Below are 21,628 nucleotides of genomic sequence, written 5' to 3' on the forward strand. Positions count from 1 at the left end.
GTTTCATATACAGTACTCTCTCTTTGGTTATTTATATACTGATGGCATTTACTGGGACAGGCAGAGAGAACTGAGAAATAAACACAAGACGGCGCACTAGAAGTTAAAAAAATGTGTATGAATCAGAAGTGTTTTTGGGGTGGTCGAGCTCTGTCCGGGATGGTAGTGCTACACCCTATAAGGAAGAGTTGCAGTAAGTGGAGAATAGTATAACACTGTCTTCTCACTCCGCTTGCATGGCTACTCTTAGAAGCTGTCGTTTATACTTCTGGTCAGTAACGTGCTGCCATTTATAAATTCTATTATCAAAGTAATGCATATTGTCAACAAGTCTATTTCCTGCTCAATGTTTTTTGCTTTCTGTCTGTGTTGTAGAGACTGGAAGCCAAGGTGCTTAAGAAGTCAGTCAATGTTCTGGAAGTGTCCATTCTTCCCGATGATGTTCATGCCCTCCTACCCACCATGCACCTCTCGGATCTTATTCCCAACTGTTCTCTGTTGTGGGAGGCCCTGCAGGAGGGAGACACCATTTCAAACCTTGTCTGCCTTCTCCAGAATAGGAAAACTATTGTATCCTACTTATTGGAACTAAAACTGTAACCTCGGCCAGACATTGACTAATATTTATTGTAAATGTGAGGTATAGATAATTGATGATACATTTTTTTTTCCCTGACCTTTTTTAATGGGCCAAGAGTGGCTTTTGTTTTCCTTAAGTGTCTCTCTCAGATTGTCACTAAGAAGCCAATGGTCATCTGGTCACTGGAGGAAGGAGTGGCTGCTAAGGAATTCTCAGAGATCACAGTTGGAATGCAGATGATTGGCTGGGTCAAGAACATCATGGCCTATGGCGTCTTTGTCGAGTTCCCATATGGCCTTGTTGGTCTTGCACCAAAGTCGGTGAGTGATGGGTCTCCATCGGCAGGGAATGTTTTTTTTTCCAAACCCATCTGTGCTGTGCCAACTGATTTATTTTCCTTTGTGCACACTTATAGGCCGTATCTGATAAGTTCATTGCTGATACAGAAATAACCTTCTACCTGGGTCAGACGGTGGTTGCTAAGGTAACCAATTTGGATGAGGAAAAGAAGCGATTTCTGGTCACACTGAAAATTTCTGAAGTCACTATGCCAGAGGGATCTGCCCAGACCAGACTTATTCATACTGTGCAAGAGAGACGAGCTGTGACTGAAATGATTGCACTGAAGGGTGAGACATTTTATCTCTATGCACGTGACATAATCTTGTTAAGCAAATCTTATGAACTGTGCATCCTTGTGTGAAAATAAGCCTGCGATGTATTAGATGGCCATAATCCAAATTATAGAAATATATACAAAACACACACACACAGTAGGGCAGTAAAAGTAATAGAAATTAAATTACAATTACGATTTCTACACTCCGTGATTACAAAATTGGCATCATCGTAAAACATGATTATTAATATGCATTTAGGTATATCCAATTCACTGTTTACAGAAGGAAATCATACTTGAATTTATACATTTGCACTTTTTTTTTTAAGTTTTTTTTAGTTTATAAAACTACATTTATAAATTTTGTTTGGTCCCAAAGGAACTCAAATTTATTTGTCTTTGTATTTTTTACGTTTAAACATTTTCTTGTTTTCTACCAAAAAACAAATGATCTTTTGAATAATCGTGATTTCAATTATTACGAAAATAATCATGATATTTTTTTCATAATCAAGCATCTTGAACACACAGAGTGAAAGATGCTTTACTAGGCACAATGGTCTCTGTATTTCATTCTGATTTTACTTGGAAAAAAAAAGGGTTGTGGGCCAGAATAGGGCTGGGGTTGTGATAGACTTGGAAATGAAGGGCCAAACTTTAATTTTGAAGGCAAATCTAAAGAGTTCATTAAATATGACCTTTTGTGAACTTTTGTCTACTTATATTGATTTGATTCTTAATATGAAATCTTCATGAAATGTCTTGCCTCTCATTTCTGTTGTTCCTCAGAAGCCAAGGATCTTTACCAGCAGCTTGCTGCTCTGTCTGTTGGCCAGAGGCTAAAGTTGGTTGTGGACACAGAGAAGGATGGCGGCGGTGCCACGTTCAAGTCAGATGAATTGGTCGGAGCTACCATACAGGCCACCAAATTCCATGTGATGGGTAGGTTTTCATCCTTGCGTCAATTCTTGAAACTGTGTGACAGATGTCCTGTGATAGTGCCTTGTGAAAATATCAGTCCCCCGTGAACCTTTTGACCCTTTGCCACATTTCAGGCATCAAACAAAGATATAAAATGAGATTTTTTTTGTGTGAAGAATCAACACCAAGTTGGACACAATCGCGAAGTGCAGCAAAATATACAATAGTTTAACTTTTTGTTGTTGTTGTTTTTTAACAAATTAAAAAAAACGGAAAAGTTGGATGTACAAAATTATTCACACCCTTTTGTCTCAGTGCAGCCAACTGACTCCAGAGGTTCCCTGATGATTTCTGAATGATGCTATGTTGACCTAAATGACTGATGATGATAAATCGAGTCCACCTGTCTCTAATCTAGTCTCAGTATAAATGTACCTGCTCTGTAATGGTCTCAAAGGTCTGTTAAAGGAATATTAGAGAGCAAACTGCATCATGAAGACCAAGGAACACACCACGTAGGTCCAGTATAAAGTTGTGGAGAAGTTTAAAGCAGAATTAGGATATGCAGAGATTTCACAAGCTTTAAACATCTCGGGGAACCCTGTTGGATAAGTCATATTAAAATGTAGAGAGTAACAGACCACTGCAAACCTACCAATATCTGGCCATCCCTCTAAACTTTCAGCCCAAACAAGGAGCACACTGATCAGTGATGCAGCCAAGAGGCCCATGATCACTCTGGATGAAGAGTGAGATCCCAGCTAAGGGTGGGGAATCTATCCATAGGACAACTGTTAGTTGCACACTGCACAAATCTGTCCTTTATGGAAAAGTGGCAAGAAGGTCATTACTCAAAGAAAACCATAAAAAGTCCCATTTGAAGTTTGCCATAAGCCACGTGGGAGAGGCAACAAACGTGGAAGAAGGTGCTTTGGTCAGATGAGATCAAAATTGAACTTTCTGGGTTACGTAAATGTTACAAGTTACATTTGGCTCAAAGTAACACTGCGCATCACCCCGAAAACACCATCCCCGTTGTCAAACATGGTGGTGGCAGCATCATGATCTGGGGCTGCTTTTCTTCAGCAGGAACAGGGAAGAGAGAGTTGACGGGATGGTCGATGGAGCCAAATACTGGGCTGTTTTGGAAGACAGCTTGTTGGGGTCTAATAATAAAAAAAAAAAAAACCTCAGACTTAGATGGTGATTTACCTTCCAACAAGACAATGATGCTAAGCATTAAGCAAAACCTACAATGGTTATTGACTACATGTAAACATGTACTATTGCAATAAAGATGTTGCTTGTTTTCAATGCCTGCCTTTCAAAATAAAATGTTGAAGCTCATACAATTTCATAGTCTCTCACTCTCTCTTTGTTACAGGGATTCAGTTGACCCCAGGACAGAAGGTTACTGCAGTTGTACTTTATGTTGACATGCTGTCTACTACTGTCCATGTGTCCCTCCTTTCCAAGTTGGTTACCAAAAAGAAAATGGTAAGTTACTTTGTCTCACATGAATTTACTATTATACTGTATACTGAAGAACAGAAAGTCTGGATGTATTTCAAGTTTCCACTATGTATTCCAGAACACTGTCTCCTTCCCCCTTACTGCTCAGCCCTAAGTCTTAGTCTTTAGCTTTGCATGCTGGATGCAGTTTGTTTTCTAAAACATAAAGATGGATTTGTTTCAGACTGCCTTCTTCCATTGATAATGATTAGGAGATACATATGTATTAAAGTGAAGTCAACTCCAACATTTTTTTTTCAAGAATATGTTCTATGCAAGCCCACTAGTTGAAGCAAGGCATTCTGATAAATATTGCGTTTGTGGAATAAGAGTTAGTTAATCCACCCGTTTTTAGCCAACTCTGGGGGCAGCCATTTTGTCACTTCTGTCAATTTAAAATGACATCACAACTACTCAGGGCTCAGGTAACGACCAATCACGGCTGACCTGTTTTCTAAAGCTGAGCCGTGATTGGTCGTTATCTGAGCCTTGAGACACTGTGATATCATTTTCAGTCGACCGAAGTGACAAAATGGCTGCCCCCTGAGATGGCTAAAAAGGGGTGGATTTTGCTGTATAACTCATATTCCACAAACACAATATTAATCAGAATGCTGTGTTTCAACGAGTGGGCTTGCTGGGAACATATTTTTGGAAAAAAATATGTTTGGGTTGATATCCTCTTCAAGACAAGCATTGTATTCGAATGTGGACCTTTTTATAATGACTGTGTGTGTCTTTACAGCTTACAGAAGAGAGCAAGTACTCTGCAATTTTGCAGCATATTGACAAAGAGCTTGCCGTTATCTCAGTGGAAGGCACTGCTCAACTGACTTTAATTCAAACACGAAGCCACTTGAATGAGATCATCCTATCACAGTCGGAGAGTCTGAGGGAGGGAATGGTTTTGAACGTTGAGGTTGTTGAACCCACCTGCGAGCAACTGCAAGGGCTCCCTCTGCTGTCGTGGAAGCGTACGTTACCCAATAGACTGCGCAGGGTTTCAGAAAACCAGATGGACAACGACACTGGTTATCGCTTTGGAGAAATTGTGCAGGGCAAAATACGGACAGTAAAGCCTACCAACGTTCAGGTTGCACTAGAGGATGGAAGCACGGCCTATGTGCACGTGTCTGAGGTGATGGAGGCTACAGAAGTGTCACAAGGATCCTTCCCCACGTCTTCAGTTAAAGTGGGCAGCGCTGTCACCGGCAGGGTCATTGGAGGACGAGAAGTCAACAGTAACGGGTGACTGTTGCTTATTTTATCCTCCCCATTATTTACAATATCTAAAGTTGTTTTAAGAACTGTAAATGATCTGTTTGTTTTCTCTAGATTATTGCCTATTTCCCATCCAAGATTAACATACACCTTACCTGAGCTAACACTAATACCCAGGTAAATGACTGATCATTGCTATTTTGACAGTGTCATGATTGGTTGAATGTAATGTTTTATTTGTGTTGCCATCCCAGTCTTTCATGCGTTGCCACAACACAATCTTTCTCCGTAGCAAACTGGACGAGAATTTGGAGCTCAAGTCATTTACAGCTGCAGAGAAATTGAGCAGTTACAAGGTTGGAGAGGAAATTACATGTTTTGTTTCAAAGGTAGGCAAGGTTACAGTTGCACGTCTGACATACTCTTACCCCAATGCTGAACTGAGGTCTGTGAATGGGTTTGTACTTGTCTGCAGTTTCATCCAGACAGGAAGAGTTTGGAGGTCACCTGTGATCTTTCAGTCTCCGGGACAGTGGAGCTGCTGGCTATGATTACCGATCTGAAAGTAAGTTATTCCAACACTGTTGATCAGTGGGTTTATTTTATTTTATTTTTTTAACACATTTATTGTTCAAATTAAGTCCCAATTGGAGCACAAAACAAACAAAAATGAAAATCTGTCACCAAGAGCACTCATTATATTAAAATATGGCCCATGAATGTGCATTTGCAGTCTGTCAAGTTCACACTTAAGCAGCAGGTGGTGCTATAAGCCTTAAGGCCCTGATACACCAAACCAACGTCGGAGGTCGTGAAGCGTCGTGGCGTCTGAATGTGCCGTCTGTTTGGTGTAGCGGCCACCGTCGTAGTGGCGTAACCCGTCTGTAAGCGTCTTGGGGGCGTTTACGTATGTTGAATCGGCGTCGCCAGTTGTGACATTTGGTCACTCTGATTGGCTGTTAGCTAGCAAATCAGTGCTCGCAGTACCAACGGGAAGTGACAAATGCGGAAAAGCGCGCCGCCGCTGCCTTGATCTTGATCTTCTTACAAGTACAAGAGTGAGGGTTGACAATGTAAGTATTTCACAATACCGTGTCAAAAACGTGATGGGTTACTTCGCGTGGGAGTTCATCGTGAGCGAAGAACAGAGCTGAATGCATCGTTTACATTTTTATAATCCGCCACCGGTTTCCAGTTGGAGTTTTCTAACCATGAGAAATGGTGACTACCGCCGCCGATGGTATGGAAGGGTATTACATCTTATGCATGCGTAGAAGGTACTTTAATAGTCAGCGTCGCTGTCTGTCGTTGCGGCGTAGTCCTCCAGCGTGACGTGCCGACAGCCGGCCGGACGCCACAGGGGGTAAGCGTCTGTCACTGTTGGCCAGCGTTTTTTTGGTGTATCAGGGCCTTTAAACATTGTGCCAGTTTCGAACGTCACACTTCATTATTACACAGCACTGTATAATCCAGTGATTCTCAACCAGTGTGCCATGGCACATTAGTGTGCCGTGGAAAATTATCCAATGTCAATTATTTTGACAAAAAAAGTAATATTTTCTAAGAATTTTATTTGTTAATTTATCTATGCCAACTGCGTGTAGTTAGTAACAGGCAAAACAATGAAATGCTCTTCCACTAGATGACTGAAGGTACATAATTAACCCATATATATTCTTTTTGTGAATCGTTTTGCAAAGTGGTGCGCCGTGAATTTTTTTCCCGCCGTGAAATGTGTACCTTGGCTCAATAAAGGTTTAGAAACACTGGTACAATCAATGAAACAAAAACATTAAATTAAACCAACCATTTTATAAATCGATCAATTTTGCTGTAATACAAAGAAAACATGACAAAAACAACTTCTTGTTGACTTTGCCCTAATATTGCTTGATTTGTCCTATTTGAGGATTCTAGCCGCCTTGAAAAAATGTACAAACTTGGCCAGGCGGTTAAGGCTAAAGTGGTTGAAAGGAGTCTCAAGCTTCAGCGATTGTCGCTATCACTCACAGGTAGGACACGGCCCAATGATTAGTCCTAACATGATGAAAAAAGACTGACGAACTGCTGCAACTTTGTAGGTGTTTATGAACTGGAGGCAGGCAGTATCACTTTGGGAATGGTGACAAGCATGCAGCCACACCTCGGCCTTGTGGTCAAACTCCCATTTGGTTGCATGGGAACTGTGGCCATGACTGACCTCGCTGATGCCTACAAGCCCAACCCGTTGGCCGCATTCAGCAAGGATCAGTTGCTAAGGTCAGTGAATGCACCAACTTGCTTGTTTGCAATGCTTAACAAATTTATTAGACCACCACCACCTACCGTATTTTTCTGATGAGGATAAGGAGTACGCAGATTGGACTTTATAGTGTATTAACATTACCATTATACACACATTCGCATTTCCCCCCCACACACTGTTGTTGTAAGGGATCGACCAAATTGAAGGATGTTCTTTTATTTCAGGTGCTACCTTCTCGGCTGTGAAAATGGCAAGTGGCAATTATCGCTGCGACCATCAAGGTATGATATCTGACAGATCCACTCAAAAATGTTGGTCTGCCTGGAACTTGCAACCTTATTGCTGCTGTTGATGTTCCTCCTCTCCAGGTTGAACTCAGAGCAGGCCAAGCCAGTAAAAGACACAGAGGTTTTGACCTTAAACAATCTGCAAGAAGGCCAGTTAATCAGAGGCTATGTCAAGTCTATCAGTGAGCAAGGGGTCTTTATAAGGTAAGCGAGTGCTTCTCTATCCAGTCTTGTAAATATACAGGGACTTGCACCGACTTCATCACTAGCATGGGAAACCGCAGCGAGCATACTTTGAAAGCGTCGTGTCGTGGCTCACTGAAGACCTGAAGTGAATGAGGTCTTTTTTTAATTTTTTTTTTTTTTTTACATATTCCAGGTTGTCAAACAGCATCACTGGAAGAGCCGAGCTTCAGCAGTCTACCAAGTACTTTGTTAACAATCATAAGGTCCTCTGTAATCATCTGCCCTCCAGCACCCTGCTCACCACAAAGATCATCAGGTAAAATGCATCGTACGCACTGCAAAGTATTGCAACAATAAATCTGCGAATAAAACCTCTGACATGTAATCAAAACCGAGCATTGCTTTTATACATTTTATCTAGTTAAAAATAAAAAAAAAATGCATCATGAGGAAGAAAAAAAAGCATACATAAGTTTCTCCAGAGTATGAATAGCAAATTTGTCCAATGAGTGTTTATTGTCACACAAAAAATTGGGTTTGATGGGACTGTGAGAAATGCGACAGCAAACCTATTGCCTATGTTTGGCTCTTTGTCTTTATAGCCTGTTCAAGACATACAGTAACACTGCAGCACTGTCTGTTTTTGTTCTTTAGCATCGACAGAAAAGAAAAGTTAGTTGACCTGTCCCTGCTCACCGTGGACACCGGGAAGCCAGACATCCTTCCAGAGTCGCTCCATCTGCCACTACGTCTCTTGGGAGAGGAGAAACAGAAGTACAACCTTGAAAAGAAAAAGAAACGCTCACTGTCTGAAAGTGAAGAGGTAACAAAACATTTCAGCATGGGTGCTCGGCGTTTGTCCTTTGGTCGTTCTGTTAACAAAAAATGCTATGCATACTTGCTACTTTAACCTCGCTTATATTAACAGAAAAATAAAGAGTCGGAGGTCCCGAAGAAAAAGAAGCTGAAGAAGAAAACAAACCTTGTAGACAATGACAGTGGGGTTGAGGTGTACTTCAGAGAGGAAGAGGACCAGGAAGTCAGTGACACCAAATCTGTTGCTGTGAATGTAAGCAAAATAATTGATATTGGGTTTTATTTCAGTCCTATTTATTCATGCATAAATAAATAAACGAATGAATGCCTCAACAGGTTTCTAGTTCATCGGGTCCTGTCAGACTGCAGGTTGCAGCTGGATTCTCCTGGGGTCTTGGCCTGAGCTCATTGAAGCCTGCTACATTAAACAAGCATGCAGACTCGAGTGATGGAGAGGACCAAGATGAAAGCAGCAAAGTGAGGCAACCGTTAGCTTTGTATTTGCTGTTGCAACTGCCACCATTTGTCTCACACCTTTTTTCCCCCCCCTCATCAGTCTCAGAAGAAGTCTCGGCACGCGCTGGAGCTGGAGAAAAAGGTGGCGGAGAAAGCCTTGACGCAGCGGGAGATGGAGCTGATGGACCCTCAGCTCAGGCCCCAGGATGGAGCAGCGTTTGAGCGCCTGCTCTTGGCTTCTCCCAACAGCTCGATTCTCTGGCTTCAGTACATGGCTCACCACCTGCAGGCCACCCAGATTGAGCAGGCCCGCGCTGTGGCAGAGAGGGCGCTTAAAACCATTTCTTTCAGGTAAGCTTACACCATGTCCACATGGAACTTTGGTATTTTGTCCACTTGGCAATGGAAAGAAATGTGTTTTCATTGCTTGCGTTTGTACTGGAAGCTGAAGCATTTGATTTTCTGTCAGCTTGTCTTCGCATTCATCACTTTGTGTTGTCTCCTTTACTCTACTTCACTCTTCGGCCCGATCCCATTACTTCCTCTTTACCCTTTAGCTCTGCCTCCATCAGAATCCATCTAGTTAAATGGGAACACACTAGATCCGATCAAATCGAGGCAATTCTTGATTTTCAGTGGTTGTTTTCTTGTTGAAATGCAATTTTTGTCATGTCCAGAGAGGATCAGGAGAAACTGAATGTGTGGGTGGCCCTGCTAAACTTGGAGAACATGTACGGCACGCAGGAGAGCCTCAAGAAAGTTTTTGAGCGAGCCCTCCAGTTTTGTGAGCCCGTGCCCGTCTATCAGCAGCTGGCTGACATCTACTCCAAATCCGACAAGATGAAGGTATTCGTTATCTGCTAACAATGCGCACTCCATATATGTAGAACTAATATCAAATCAATCAAATACTTGTAAATAAAATATTTCTGTTGCGTGAGCTGAACACTGTCTGTATTTGTCTCTCGCTGTGTTTGTATCAGGAGGCGGAGAACTTGTATAAGTCAATGGTGAAGCGGTTCCGTCAAAACAAAGCAGTGTGGCTGAGCTATGGTACCTTCCTGCTTCAGCAGGGCCAGAGTGATGCTGCCAGTGCTCTATTGCAAAGGGCACTTAAAAGTCTTCCATCCAAAGAAAGTGAGTGAAATGACCTATAGAGCTGGGTATCTCTCAAAAGCGAGTGCACCCCTCGCAGTTTTTGTCATAATTTTTTATCATATCTTCTAATGTGACAACACTGTGACAACAATTTTTAAACTTTGTAATTTGTCATCAGGTGTGGATGTGATCACAAAGTTTGCCCAACTGGAGTTTCGTTATGGAAACACGGAAAAAGCTTGCACAATGTTTGACAAAATCCTGACAAGCTACCCGAAACGCACCGACCTCTGGTCCGTTTTCATCGACCTCATGGTCAAACATGGATCACAGAAGGAAGTTCGGTAAGGACGATTTTTTTTTTTGTTTTCCTTTTCAGTTTTCTTGATTTCCGAAGAGGTTTGGAAAGCTTGTTGCATGTATACAGTCACATTCATCTAAATTATCATGCAGGACCGTCTTTGATCGTGCGATACACCTGAGTGTGTCGGTGAAGAAAATCAAGTTCTTCTTCAAACGCTACCTGGAGTACGAGAAGAAGCACGGCACACCGCAGAGCATCCAGGCTGTCAAAGAAAAAGCTGTGGAGTTTGTGGAAGGCAAAGGCACTGAGGCTGCCAGCTAGTGACCAATTGTACAATCTTGCATATTGTGTGTTTGGTGTGGACGCTCTATACTTGTAGCTACTTAATGCGAACAGATGAATTGTCTTTTTTACTGTTGTATGTAAAATATATGTGCTGCCCTAAGTCTGATTGGGGTCAAACCGGAATTAAGAATTGAATTTACTCATTTTAATCTATTCTCTCAGAATGGGTTTTGCCTACGTTGAGAAATGAATTGTAGGAGAGTTTGCAGAGCATTGCCATGACTCAATAAATCTACTATCATTACAATACATTACATGACATTTTATTTAAAAGCAACAAATACAAAATAACAATATATATTGGGACACATTTACGTACAATACATACACGCTAGTTTTCTATCCTCTTTTAAAAGGAAAGTACCTGGTACACAATCTGAAAAAAAAAAAAAAATGCCTACATAAATCCTTTATGCTGGTCGTGATGTCATCCAGAAGTTGTGATGTCATCCAGAGGGCGTGGCTACCGCTTAACTGCTTGAGTTTTTTGTACCTACACAGTGGCAGTATTGATTGTAAAATGCATGTGTGGATTACGGTGTGACTGACATGGTTTGTGCTGGCTGGGTTGGTAACACCCCTGAGATGGTAGAGGTATCAGTACTGCTCCTGCTCAGTACCGCTTCTGTTGTTATATTGTGTCCAGCAGTGCTGCAGTCTTGGTTGACTCCTTTCCAGACCGGCTGTTGCTCAGCAGTGCAATATGCAAGCTAAGCGAGGAACAATGTAATGAAAAATGTCTTATTTATACATCCTTTCCCCATCTCTTGACCCTACCAAATCAAGTTTGCGTCCGTCGACATCCAATTCCCACCTAAGAATATTGCTCAAAGGTCAGCGGCCACACAGCCACTTGGGATCATAAACAGCATTGCCTGCGAGATGATCATCTCTAGTCGTATTCAAATGGAGGTTTGTTTTTTTTCCTAAGAAGTCTGGTTTCATCTCTTCCAACCTCACACCTCCTCTGGCTCCATAGGACCCTCGGCACCCTGCGGGGCATCAGTATGGAGCCGTAAGATGGGTTTGTTGCACATTGGGCACACGCTGCGGATCTCCAGCCACTTGAGCAGGCACCTGAAGGGGTGGAAACCACAATATTTTTACCATTTACAATAGGTCTAAGGAAGAATCATTCATTTTGAACAATACACATTTACATTACATTTAAATGTCCGCTTTGTTGGACTTGATAAACTTGAGTAATACCTGGCTAACATGAATACAAAATAACAGCTGGAAAATGTGTTTATTTAGGTGCAATTAACTTTCTTTTGATGTCTCGAGATATATTTGCAATTTAAATAAAGTAGAAATGAATCTTCATTTTATGTTAGATATACTTCAAGTCTCTCTAAAGATAAACATATCAATGGAAACAGTGGTTTTCAATAATTTTTTTATATAGTTTATTGTGTGACCCCAATATCTCAACCCACCCACCCTATTAGCTTGTGGTAGTTTTGCCCTTCAAACCAACAAAAAGTTCCCATGAATGATCAGTCTTGAAGGGAACTTAAAGAAGCAAACTGAGGTGAGTGTAAACTGACTTTTTGGGGGAAAGTTTTAGGGTCTTGTTCAATTCTTTAAAATAAATTTTATATATATATATATATATTTTTTTTTTTTTTTTAAAGATGACACTTCAGTTTCTCCCAATTACAAACAAATGGTGAAGCCGTTCAAGTAATGAATAGCTTGAAATTGTACAAAGGTGATCTGCCATATTTTAAAAAATAGCAAGTAAGGTTACCCAAAACAGAATAACATTGGAGTTTTACATACAAAAAGGCACCGTCCCCAGACTTAAACCCCATTAACCTGGTTTGGGATGAACTGGACAAAAGGGTGAAAGCACAGCAACCTACAAGTGGCACACGTTTTATGTGAAGTTCTGCAGCAGAGATGGGAAGAATTTGCAGAATATTTGATTTTCATTGTAAAAAGAATGCGACAAGTGTACTTTAATGAGTCAAAAGTTCAGAATAGAATTTATGTACTTTATAGATTGATTCCATGATTTATTTTGTAACTTCGATAGTGCATTTGTCCTATGCTTTCATTTGAGAGGATAAAGACACAATGAACAGCATGAATTTCAATTGGGGAAAAAAAATGTTTGTTTTTTTTCCCCCAAAAAACATTGACTGGTAGTGTGGATACTCAAGTGAAGCTTTTTTTTCACACAGATGGCTAGCTAAAATTACCTTAATCAACAGCAATTGCTATTGTGCAGAGGGGCAAAAATCCACCCTGTTATGTTTACTTAGAGGTTCAGGTTTAACGTAAACATGTACGCTTCAGCTCCTGGTGCTGCAGTAAAATATTTCCCTTTATTAATTTCCTGAAGCTCATGTTTTTCACTTGTGATATTTGGAGGGGGAAATATCGATATTTGTGCATTTTTTTAATGTTCTATACGCAACAAATATTCACTGTTCTTAGTTAATCACAACATTGTTGGATTTCAATGTTAGGATAGGATACTTCACCCAGTTAAGTTCCTTTCCACCTGATTGTTTTTTCTTTTTTTTTGGTACAAATATTAACAAATAAAATGTTTAGCATGTTTTTATATATGTTTTTTATATATTTGCAAAACTGGAAAGGATTAAAAGAAGACATGCATACCAAAGCAAATGCCTGTTTTGATTTAGATTAAACTGGGCGTAAATGTGGTCAATCGCAACAGAAAATACAATACAATACTTCTTCATGTTTATTCAAACTAATGTACACTATGTAATGTACACTTTTTAGGCCCGGCGCAGCCAATCCGGAGCACCAGGAGAGTTCTCGGTTGGCCGGGCTGTGAGCGTTGCTATTCAGGCCCCTGAAGCCAGTTCTTACAGCCTACGGATTTGTTTCAAAATCAGCAAATTACAGGTTCTCATTGCAATTACCAAAAGTCTGTTTTGTTTTTTATCAAAAGTAGCAGGTAATTGAAGACATGAGCAACACCACTGTAACTATATTACACCCCGTCTGTACAAAAATAACACATAAATCAAGTATATAAAGTCAAGTAACAAAGCTTGGAATTCTGCTTCTCTAATGGAGAGCTGTATAGTACTCAAGTCTGGACTAGTTTTTTTCCTTGTCTCGAACTTGACCCCTTGGCAATTGACTCAAACCCGGCCATTGGACTTGTAAAATGTTCAGCGACTCGACTGAGTCGGTCTATTTTTTTATTCCTGAAAATAAACATCTTCCATCAAAAGAAACCTGAAATAAAGTTTTTCAGATGATCAAAATAGCCACCTCATTGGTTAACCTGACCGCAAGGGAATCGGGGACAGCAAAGCCTGCCGCAGCGACACGTTCATGTTCATTCATTATCTTTGAGTTGGTGCTATTTAGTGGGTACGGTGCTCCGCGGTGCCCTGTCTCGGTCCTCCTTGTCTCTCCCCCAAGGTTGACCACCATAAAGCAACATTGTTCTTGAAATTGTTTTTGTTGTGTATCTGTACACACGATTAATAAAGCAAATGCCATCTAAGAAGAGTTTTGATCGTGATGAAATTTTTCACATTTTTTGGTCATGAAAATTGTAGTAAATTGCAAAGTATTTTTCTGTCTCAAGGTTTACTCTTGATCTCAGCTGGACTTTGGACTCTGACATTGTGGACCTTTTGTTAAAAAAAATATGAAAACCATTTTGGCTAGGAAAAGCTAGGAAAAGCTATTTTGAACAAAACATTTAGATTATTATCCTAAATTTGTCACTTGTGCAAGTATATCGTTGATAAGATAACGTGAGTGGCAGTGTTAGAACAGCTGAGAACCCTTTTTTGTGTCAACTAAATACAAGAGCTCTATAAAAGAAACTGACCTTGTAATGCCAAACATCAAAGTGACAGAATTCTCTAATAGTTTGTCCCCAAATAAAGTAAAAATGAAACACTTCCTGACATCTCTGTGGACAAAGAATTTTCATCAGGTGTTTTGAATCGAAATTGTTTTGAATATCATTAGATTTACAGGGGTACCTAATAAAATGTCCCAATAAATAGAGCCTGAGACGTGTTCCACGCAGCTTATAGGTCAAATGTCACGCACCATGTTATGTCATTGAAACAACTGTTAAAGTAGCTGGAGTCAAAGTTGAACTGGGTTGCAGTTTTTTCAGCCTTGTCTTTCTGGGACTACATGCTATGTCTCGTTTTCTTGAGCAGCACTATGTCCCATTCAGTAGCTCTGCATTATGAAAATACACGTTTCACTTTTTCCTCAGGATCATTATAGGTTTCCCACAGGGGATTTCTATTAGATGTACTAAGTATGTGAGCACACTCAAGTTACAGATCTTTTGACCCCAAATAGCAAAAGTATTAGAAAGTGGTGTTAGTTTCCAAATTTCATTCCAGACACTCACTTCTTGTGAAATGCATGTGAGCACGGGCACACTCCCAGTTCATCTCTGGTCCTGAATTCTTCCAGACACACGGCGCAGGTTTGCTGCCAAAACCAGAACAACAATGAGATAAGGCCATATTTTGTGTCATTGTGTAATTCATAAAAGACCTACATCTTTTAAATCAAACAAAGAAACAAAAGGACTGTATATCATGTGAAGTTCAATGCACCCAAGTTTCAGTGCATAAAATAAGGTGTTGTTTGTTAATTGTTCTTTTCATAGCTGTGTCTATTTTTGAATCAGACAAACTGCACTTCGCCTTCCATCCACCTCTGCCTTTGGAGCATTTAAAGGCAGTCATTTATAAGACAGCAAACAGAGAAGAGTACTCTTAGGATGCGTCTATAATAAGCACAGTTATTCTTAGCAGTCCTAAATTCTGCCACTTGAAGATTGGGATTCACTCAATATGTATTTGCCATAAAAGAAAGAGACATCTCCGGTAAATGTGTGTTGCACGTTAATTGAATCTAGAATAGATAGCTCAACCTGGCTTATAAAGAGTAAGGCAGAACATAGGCTGCATTTCACACTGGCTCTTATGCAGTGTTTCCCTACTTTTTAGCCAAGGCACATCATTTTACATTTGAAAAATCTCACACGATGCTACCGGACAAAAATATCGGAAAAAGTGGATTACGGTTTAGTATCGTCTACCATCTACTGCATGGGGAAAAAATATATGTCTATCAGTGTAAGGTGCTGGCATAGATAGTTGAATTACTTTGTACAATACATTAACATTCTAGTAAGTACATGCGTTTCAAACCAATTAAGTGAAATTAGATTTCTTGCAGCACACAAACTATCTCGCAGTACACTGATGCATCAATGGACATTGGTTGGGAATCTGTTCTAATGCAGCAGATATCAATTACAGGCAAAAGAAAATGACTTACTCCAAGCAGGCTGAGTTTCTTGCTTGCTCCCTTCAGCACCACCTACAGTGGAAAATACAGTACAGAAGGATGAACATGTAGTGTAATATAGTGTCAGCACTATTGTAAATATAACTTCTGCTGGGCCATATATCCTAATATGACTGACCTCATATTACTCCTCTGTTTGATGCATAGAAATGCTAGTCTAATATTAGCTTCAGAATTGCCGCATTTAGTGTACCCTGATGGACTCTTCTGGAAGGTGGTGTTATGTTGCTGGGCTGAATGAAAAAAGCCTGACATGCTGTGGTAGGATTTAGAGTCTGCCTCAGAGTGTGCTGTTACACGTGTAGCTACTGCAGTGAGTGACAAACCTCATTGTAGCTGAACTGCTCCCTTGTCCCTTGTTGTTTCAACCTGAGTAAGACAGAGACAAATACGCACTTTAAGGGTATGCAGAAAACTACTGTGGTAAGACATTCTACAGCACAGAACTACGCCATAATTTTAAGTGAGGACCTAAGGCAAAGGCACGAGTGTCCCCCCAGTGTGTTAGACTTCTGGGGCAAATGTGTCAGATGGTGATGCCTTACAAGTTATGAGTTGAGTGACATGTTGTAAATCTGGCTGGGGTTAGGGTTTGGTCCATTTGAGAAAATGTCAATTGTTATGTACACAGAGCTACCAACCTATAGAAATCCACTTCCAGAACGTCTGATCTGACTTTCGGTATACAATGCGGTATCTACTCTACCACCATAGACCAAAACCTTCACCATATACCTCTATTTCTAATTATAGAGATTGTGTAGTCAAAATCTTTTTTCACATCGTACCTATGCTTTCCTTTCATTATGACTGTGAAACCATACAGAATTTTTTTAAATGTTATTTATTACACTCTTTGTCATCCCTCAAAGGGAAATTCAAACTCACACTGTTGTATGTTTTTTGGGTTGCACGCCACACAGCACAGACCAAACACATGCAGGCATGCAAGTTGTTTATTTCAGACTGAAATGTGTGCATCTTGGGGGGGTGCCTTGCTCATGGGCACTTCAAAGGTAGCTAGGAAGCAGACTAACATTGCACTCCCAACTATTGCCATTTTTAAATTTACATTTTGTCTATATATATATATATATAAAATCGCCTGATTATATACTACATATGCACAACAAACTGATGGATATATAGTTTTGAAATAATTCGTTAATGAAAATAGTCACTACATTTATTTTAGTAGAGTTTGAGTGTGTGTTGTACAGCATATCACTATTGTATAGTCACACATGCCCTTTACTCATGTAATTCACAAATATCAATCACTACTGTTATTTCAGCAATTTTCCTGAAATAGCTTTCTCAACAAGCTTTATCTGTTAAATGGCTCATTATTTGTTAACATAAATAGATAGAATAACTTAAGAGGCCATGAATGTAAGAATACATAATAGTACAATTTTAGGTAACATGCTAAAAAAATAAATAAAAAACAAAACAAAAAGAGCCCACAGAAGTGAGAAGAGCTGCAAATCTGGTCACAGTCATTTGATGTTAGGAATGGTTTTATGATTAAAAAATATATATATATAATGTGTGTATATCTATACAGTACTGTAATGCAAGAATCAAAGTGTAGAAAAAAACGGACGTTCACAATAGGACTACATACTATAAAGAACATACTCCAGCATAATTTCAAGAAACCAATAAATGCTGGGCTGGCTGGTGTACTTTGTGACTTTGTGGTTAAAATGTATCGCTGTCTCAATTTCTCCCTCACATCAACCCTTCTCCAATTCCTTTCCAGCTATTCAGAGCAGGCTCGGCCAAGCTCCGCTCTCATCCCTCGTACCTACCGGAAAAGGTAGCAGCAGAAGATGAGACTGAGCATGAAGACGAAGAGGCCGATGCCCAGTACAATGACATACACATTGAGTGGCAGGTGATACATGTCAGACGTCATGCTGCAGTCGTGTTCAGAGCTCAGAGAATTCAAACCGCACAGGCATCCTGCCAAAAAGAGATCAGCACGTTTATAACAAGTACATTCAATGAAACCAAATCAAATCAAATTCAGGTCATTGCGTAGATATCTGGAACTCAGAACTCAGACTGACTGTTGAATATTAAGACATACAACAACACCGTCATTAGTTTTCCATAGAACATTTCTGGGTGCCTGCTTTCATGTAACGTAACCACGTTTGATTCCCAGTGGTTCAAATGGCACATTGCTTATCCCCTCATAAGTGGGGATTTTTGTTTTCTTCCTGTTTGGTCAGAAACACTTGGTGATGCTGTTGGGACGCAAGTGTGTCCATGGAGCTGTGGCTGTGGCACAGTGGTGGCAACCCTAACCCTCGTAGGGCTACCCGTTAATTGGCTGTGAAGTAGACAAACACAGCAAACAGACACCGACACACCGCCATCTGTTCCCCAGACTAAATAGAGGAGTGTAGTAAAGTGTGTGCATGTGCGGCGGCACTTGGGGGTTGAGGGGTTGGATTGTGCAGTGCAGTGTATGTCTGTGCTCATTTGAAAGACCAGAAATGTGTGTGTTGCAGGTGGCGGGGCGCGGGTGGGGGCGGGGGCTTATTCGAAACCAGAATGAACTTGGGACCAAAGGGCCATTTGGCAAAACAATAGCAGCGGAAGCCCCACTTCCACGAGCCACATGTGACCCTATTAATTTGCAGCAAGCGGGCTGTTTGCCAGCCTCGAAATGTTCATGTGTCTCTCTTCAGAGTCAATGAATGGGTACAGCTTGCACTGTGTGGGAGGTATGATAATTTGACAGAGCTGGAGGTTGGGGGATTTAAAAAGAAGGGGGCAGGGAAACTTAATGCATGGGCAAAATGGATACCAGGCCATACAGGAACTAAAAATGGAATGAAGCTTTGACAACTTCCACACTTCTTAGGAAGACTTTTTTTTTTTTTTAAATAACATGTTAGTGTGTGTGTCTGTGTCATTTTATGCTAATCGACCATAGGAGCGTGTGTGGTTAGTAATGTTGGACAAGACATGAAAGAGGACCTGCCTCATTTCAGTTCTAGTTCATCCCAAAGTTGTTTGATGAGTTCTCAAGTTCTTTCACAGCAAACTCTTCCAAGCGTGCCGTTATTTACCTTGTGTCATGATAGAACGCAACATGGCTTTCCCCGAATTGCACCCACAAATTGGGAAGCTTAGACTTGACCAAAATGTCTCAATGAAGAATCCAGACTTACTATGGGAATTTAAGATGACTGATGTGTGTCCAACAACTTTTGCTTGAAACGAGGCACAAAACAATCACGTGGACTGAGGCAGTAGAATAATAGGAAATATTCAGCTGCGATAGTATGACGGAAGTAAACATGAACTGAAATGCCCCTTATTTTGAGTGCTGCTTGTCACACACAAAACACTCAGGCCTTTGTGATTTGCTCAATCCATCATACAGAGCAGAAACCGAGGTTACGAGCTATAAGTAGGCTACACAAAATACATGCTGGGTCCTCTAGTATTAAACAGATGGCGGAGAAATCCACGTACTTACCGTTACACCATTGGAATGGTTGCATGAAATTTGATTGCGGGGGCAGCGGCAATAAATTCAGACCCTTTAAGAAGAAGGCTGAGCTTGAATGGAGGCCAAACTCTCGGACTCGTGGTTGCTGCCTGGGATCAGTCACTGTGTGCTGAGCTCGTCCAAATACAAGCCTTAAGTTTTTCAGATTTGCTCAGATTTCCATAAATCCTTGAGAGGTGTGGTTTTGTTGGCTCAGCAGTCTGCGCGGCCCAGCATTCCCAAATCTGGATCAAGCACTCCGTGTTAAGATTGGGATATTTGGGACAAGAGTTTGGACCACGTCTGAAAACCTCATGTGCGCTTGGATGCCAGTATGAATGATGTCATCAGAGAAGACAAAGAAATCTTGTTGTGTCGCTTGGACTATCACTTGCCTCATACCGTGGGGTATTTCGCAAGTTGTTGTCAAAATCGGAATCATGCGCAGTCATAACATCAACAACAGCGCAGTCAGTGTTTACACACAAAGCAGACAAAGACCCTCTATGACTTGTGTTTTTTTGCCCGCAGCTTTGCCTCCAATGTCATCCAGCGATCACAATGACAGTCGTCGATCAATGGAGGTAATAATCTGGCTTTAGTCTGCTTTGTCTTCCCCCTCTAAAGCTGCTTTTTCTAACAGAGGATTTTCGCGGCTTTCATTCTCCCCCCTCTCATGTCCTCTGCCGTCTCCTCCTCCGGTCCACTGATGTTGCAGAGGCTATTCCAGAAGCCAAAGATGTGCTCCCCTCAAAAGGCCAAACAAAGTGAGGACCGCTCCACAAGGCAGTCCTGAAGCTGGCATTGCTCTTTTTGCTGCTGAGCGTGAGTTTGTTTCTCACTCACTACATGTGTGTTTTTATGTGTTTGTATGAGGAGGGGGGTCCTCTTCCTCCAACCATCTGCTCCTTCAGAAGAAAAAATAGACAAAGGCGGTGTGTATCAGCGAAGAGTGTTATCTGTTGCAGTCAGTCTCTGGCACCTCCAACTGGCTTTGTCATGGCACGCTTCTCCTCTTCTCCTCTCGGTCCATAATGGTTTTTAGAGTGAGCCTGCCGTCTGCCTTTTCCCTCCCGACGCCTCCTGCGCTGCTCTGCTCTGCCTTGGGTTTGTAAACAGATCCGTGCTCATGTGACCATCCGTTTTGCCTCGCAACTCTGCTCGGCCTCAGCCCTCCCTCTGCCTCTGTCCTCCAATCTGTAGGCAGAAGGAAGGCAGAATGAACCAGACTCTGGCGAATAGGACGCCTGCAAGCATGCTTATGTGTACGTGTCTGTGCGCGTACACCTCTCTCATGTATGTGAAAGGGAGAGCAAAGAGACTCTTGCAGCAAAGTCAAGCAAGGGAGGCCCCGGTCAGCTGCATGCATGCATGGCTGATGTCCTGACAAACAAAACAATGTCATTTCTGCCAAGTAGACGTCAGCCAGATCGCATGCAGAGCCCGCTCCACCCTTGTTTTCCTATCGCGTATACAGACATTGCGTTTTGATTGTTTTTTGAAGTGAATGTTTTTCAGACTGGCTTAATTTGAGCTAAATTCACTCCCTTGTCATTATCAGATACTCTTTACAATCTAGAGGGAACCACGTTAGCTTCAGAGAGAATTATAAACATAAATGCTGTTTGGTTGAGGTATTGATTAAAGAAAGTGTCTATTCTCGGTTGGTGCAGTGTGCTTTCTACAGTGTACCTGTAAATCTCAACACGTCCCCTGTTTATTTCATGGGCGGAACTGCCACTAATACTTCACAACAGTAGACATGTATATTGTTGTAATTGCAGTTTCTATAAGTGTCGAACTGCTCTACATCATACTGAGAGCTGTTTCAAAATAGTTTGCCACTCTCCTTTTCCTAATAAAACAAAGACAAAAAAAAATCCTATTAGCTCTCCCTAATATTGTGGCTGCTAGTCAGCATACAAACAATCATGATTGCAGAGGACAGACTAAGTATTGAAGGTGACAATGTGAAAGAGAATAACCTGATCGAGAAATCGCAAGCTGGACAAAGACATGCTTACCACCAACCCCCCACACCAGCCACCCTCGGTGCCAGTCCCGTGAGGGGGAGAACAGCTGCTGGGATACTGGGCGAGCTGTCAGACGGTCAAGGGGAGTGTTGCTTCACTAATCCCCAAGGGGGAGGGAGGGACAACAATGGGATCCAAGCCATTTTCA

General features: G+C 41.3%; 2 protein-coding genes across 3 annotated transcripts in view; one reads left to right on the forward strand and one right to left on the reverse strand.

Moving 5' to 3' along the window:
* Positions 1–10,839, forward strand: part of pdcd11 (programmed cell death 11) — a 25,165-nt gene extending 14,326 nt beyond the window's left edge. For both annotated transcript variants that reach the window (XM_086032597.1, XM_086032598.1), the window contains exons 15-36: positions 376–570; positions 730–900; positions 996–1,209; positions 1,989–2,141; positions 3,505–3,617; positions 4,378–4,880; positions 4,968–5,030; positions 5,146–5,242; positions 5,329–5,418; positions 6,763–6,865; positions 6,935–7,112; positions 7,323–7,379; positions 7,467–7,589; positions 7,765–7,887; positions 8,226–8,394; positions 8,500–8,640; positions 8,724–8,864; positions 8,944–9,194; positions 9,521–9,689; positions 9,827–9,980; positions 10,120–10,285; positions 10,395–10,839. In XM_086032597.1, the coding sequence (XP_085888723.1) occupies positions 376–570; positions 730–900; positions 996–1,209; positions 1,989–2,141; positions 3,505–3,617; positions 4,378–4,880; positions 4,968–5,030; positions 5,146–5,242; positions 5,329–5,418; positions 6,763–6,865; positions 6,935–7,112; positions 7,323–7,379; positions 7,467–7,589; positions 7,765–7,887; positions 8,226–8,394; positions 8,500–8,640; positions 8,724–8,864; positions 8,944–9,194; positions 9,521–9,689; positions 9,827–9,980; positions 10,120–10,285; positions 10,395–10,566 (3,546 nt within the window). In that variant the 3' untranslated portion in view covers positions 10,567–10,839. The remainder of the gene's footprint in view (positions 1–375; positions 571–729; positions 901–995; positions 1,210–1,988; positions 2,142–3,504; positions 3,618–4,377; positions 4,881–4,967; positions 5,031–5,145; positions 5,243–5,328; positions 5,419–6,762; positions 6,866–6,934; positions 7,113–7,322; positions 7,380–7,466; positions 7,590–7,764; positions 7,888–8,225; positions 8,395–8,499; positions 8,641–8,723; positions 8,865–8,943; positions 9,195–9,520; positions 9,690–9,826; positions 9,981–10,119; positions 10,286–10,394) is intronic.
* LOC147145706 (RING finger protein 122) lies at positions 10,832–20,664 on the reverse strand. Its single transcript, XM_086032600.1, has 6 exons — positions 19,436–20,664; positions 17,751–17,904; positions 16,263–16,305; positions 15,907–15,948; positions 14,966–15,048; positions 10,832–11,667 (listed from the first exon to the last, which is right to left on the reverse strand). Exons 1-6 carry the CDS (start codon positions 19,458–19,460, stop codon positions 11,547–11,549), a joined length of 468 nt encoding a protein of 155 aa, XP_085888726.1. The 5' UTR covers positions 19,461–20,664; the 3' UTR covers positions 10,832–11,546.
* Between the last annotated feature and the right edge of the window lie 964 nt (positions 20,665–21,628).

This window comes from Filicampus tigris, chromosome 6 (genome assembly GCF_054856515.1).
Source record: "Filicampus tigris isolate MCC_2025a chromosome 6, RoL_Ftig_1.0, whole genome shotgun sequence".
Taxonomy (NCBI): domain Eukaryota; kingdom Metazoa; phylum Chordata; class Actinopteri; order Syngnathiformes; family Syngnathidae; genus Filicampus; species Filicampus tigris.

Excerpts from the sequence above, each read along its gene's own strand:
- LOC147145706 (XM_086032600.1), bottom strand. The coding sequence starts at position 19,460 with ATGCAACCATTCCAATGGTGTAACG. Across the intron at positions 17,905-19,435 it reads ACCATTCCAATGGTGTAACG|GATGCCTGTGCGGTTTGAAT; the intron begins GTAAGTACGTGG and ends TCTTTTTGGCAG. Across the intron at positions 16,306-17,750 it reads TTCTGCTGCTACCTTTTCCG|GTTGAAACAACAAGGGACAA; the intron begins GTAGGTACGAGG and ends TGTCTTACTCAG.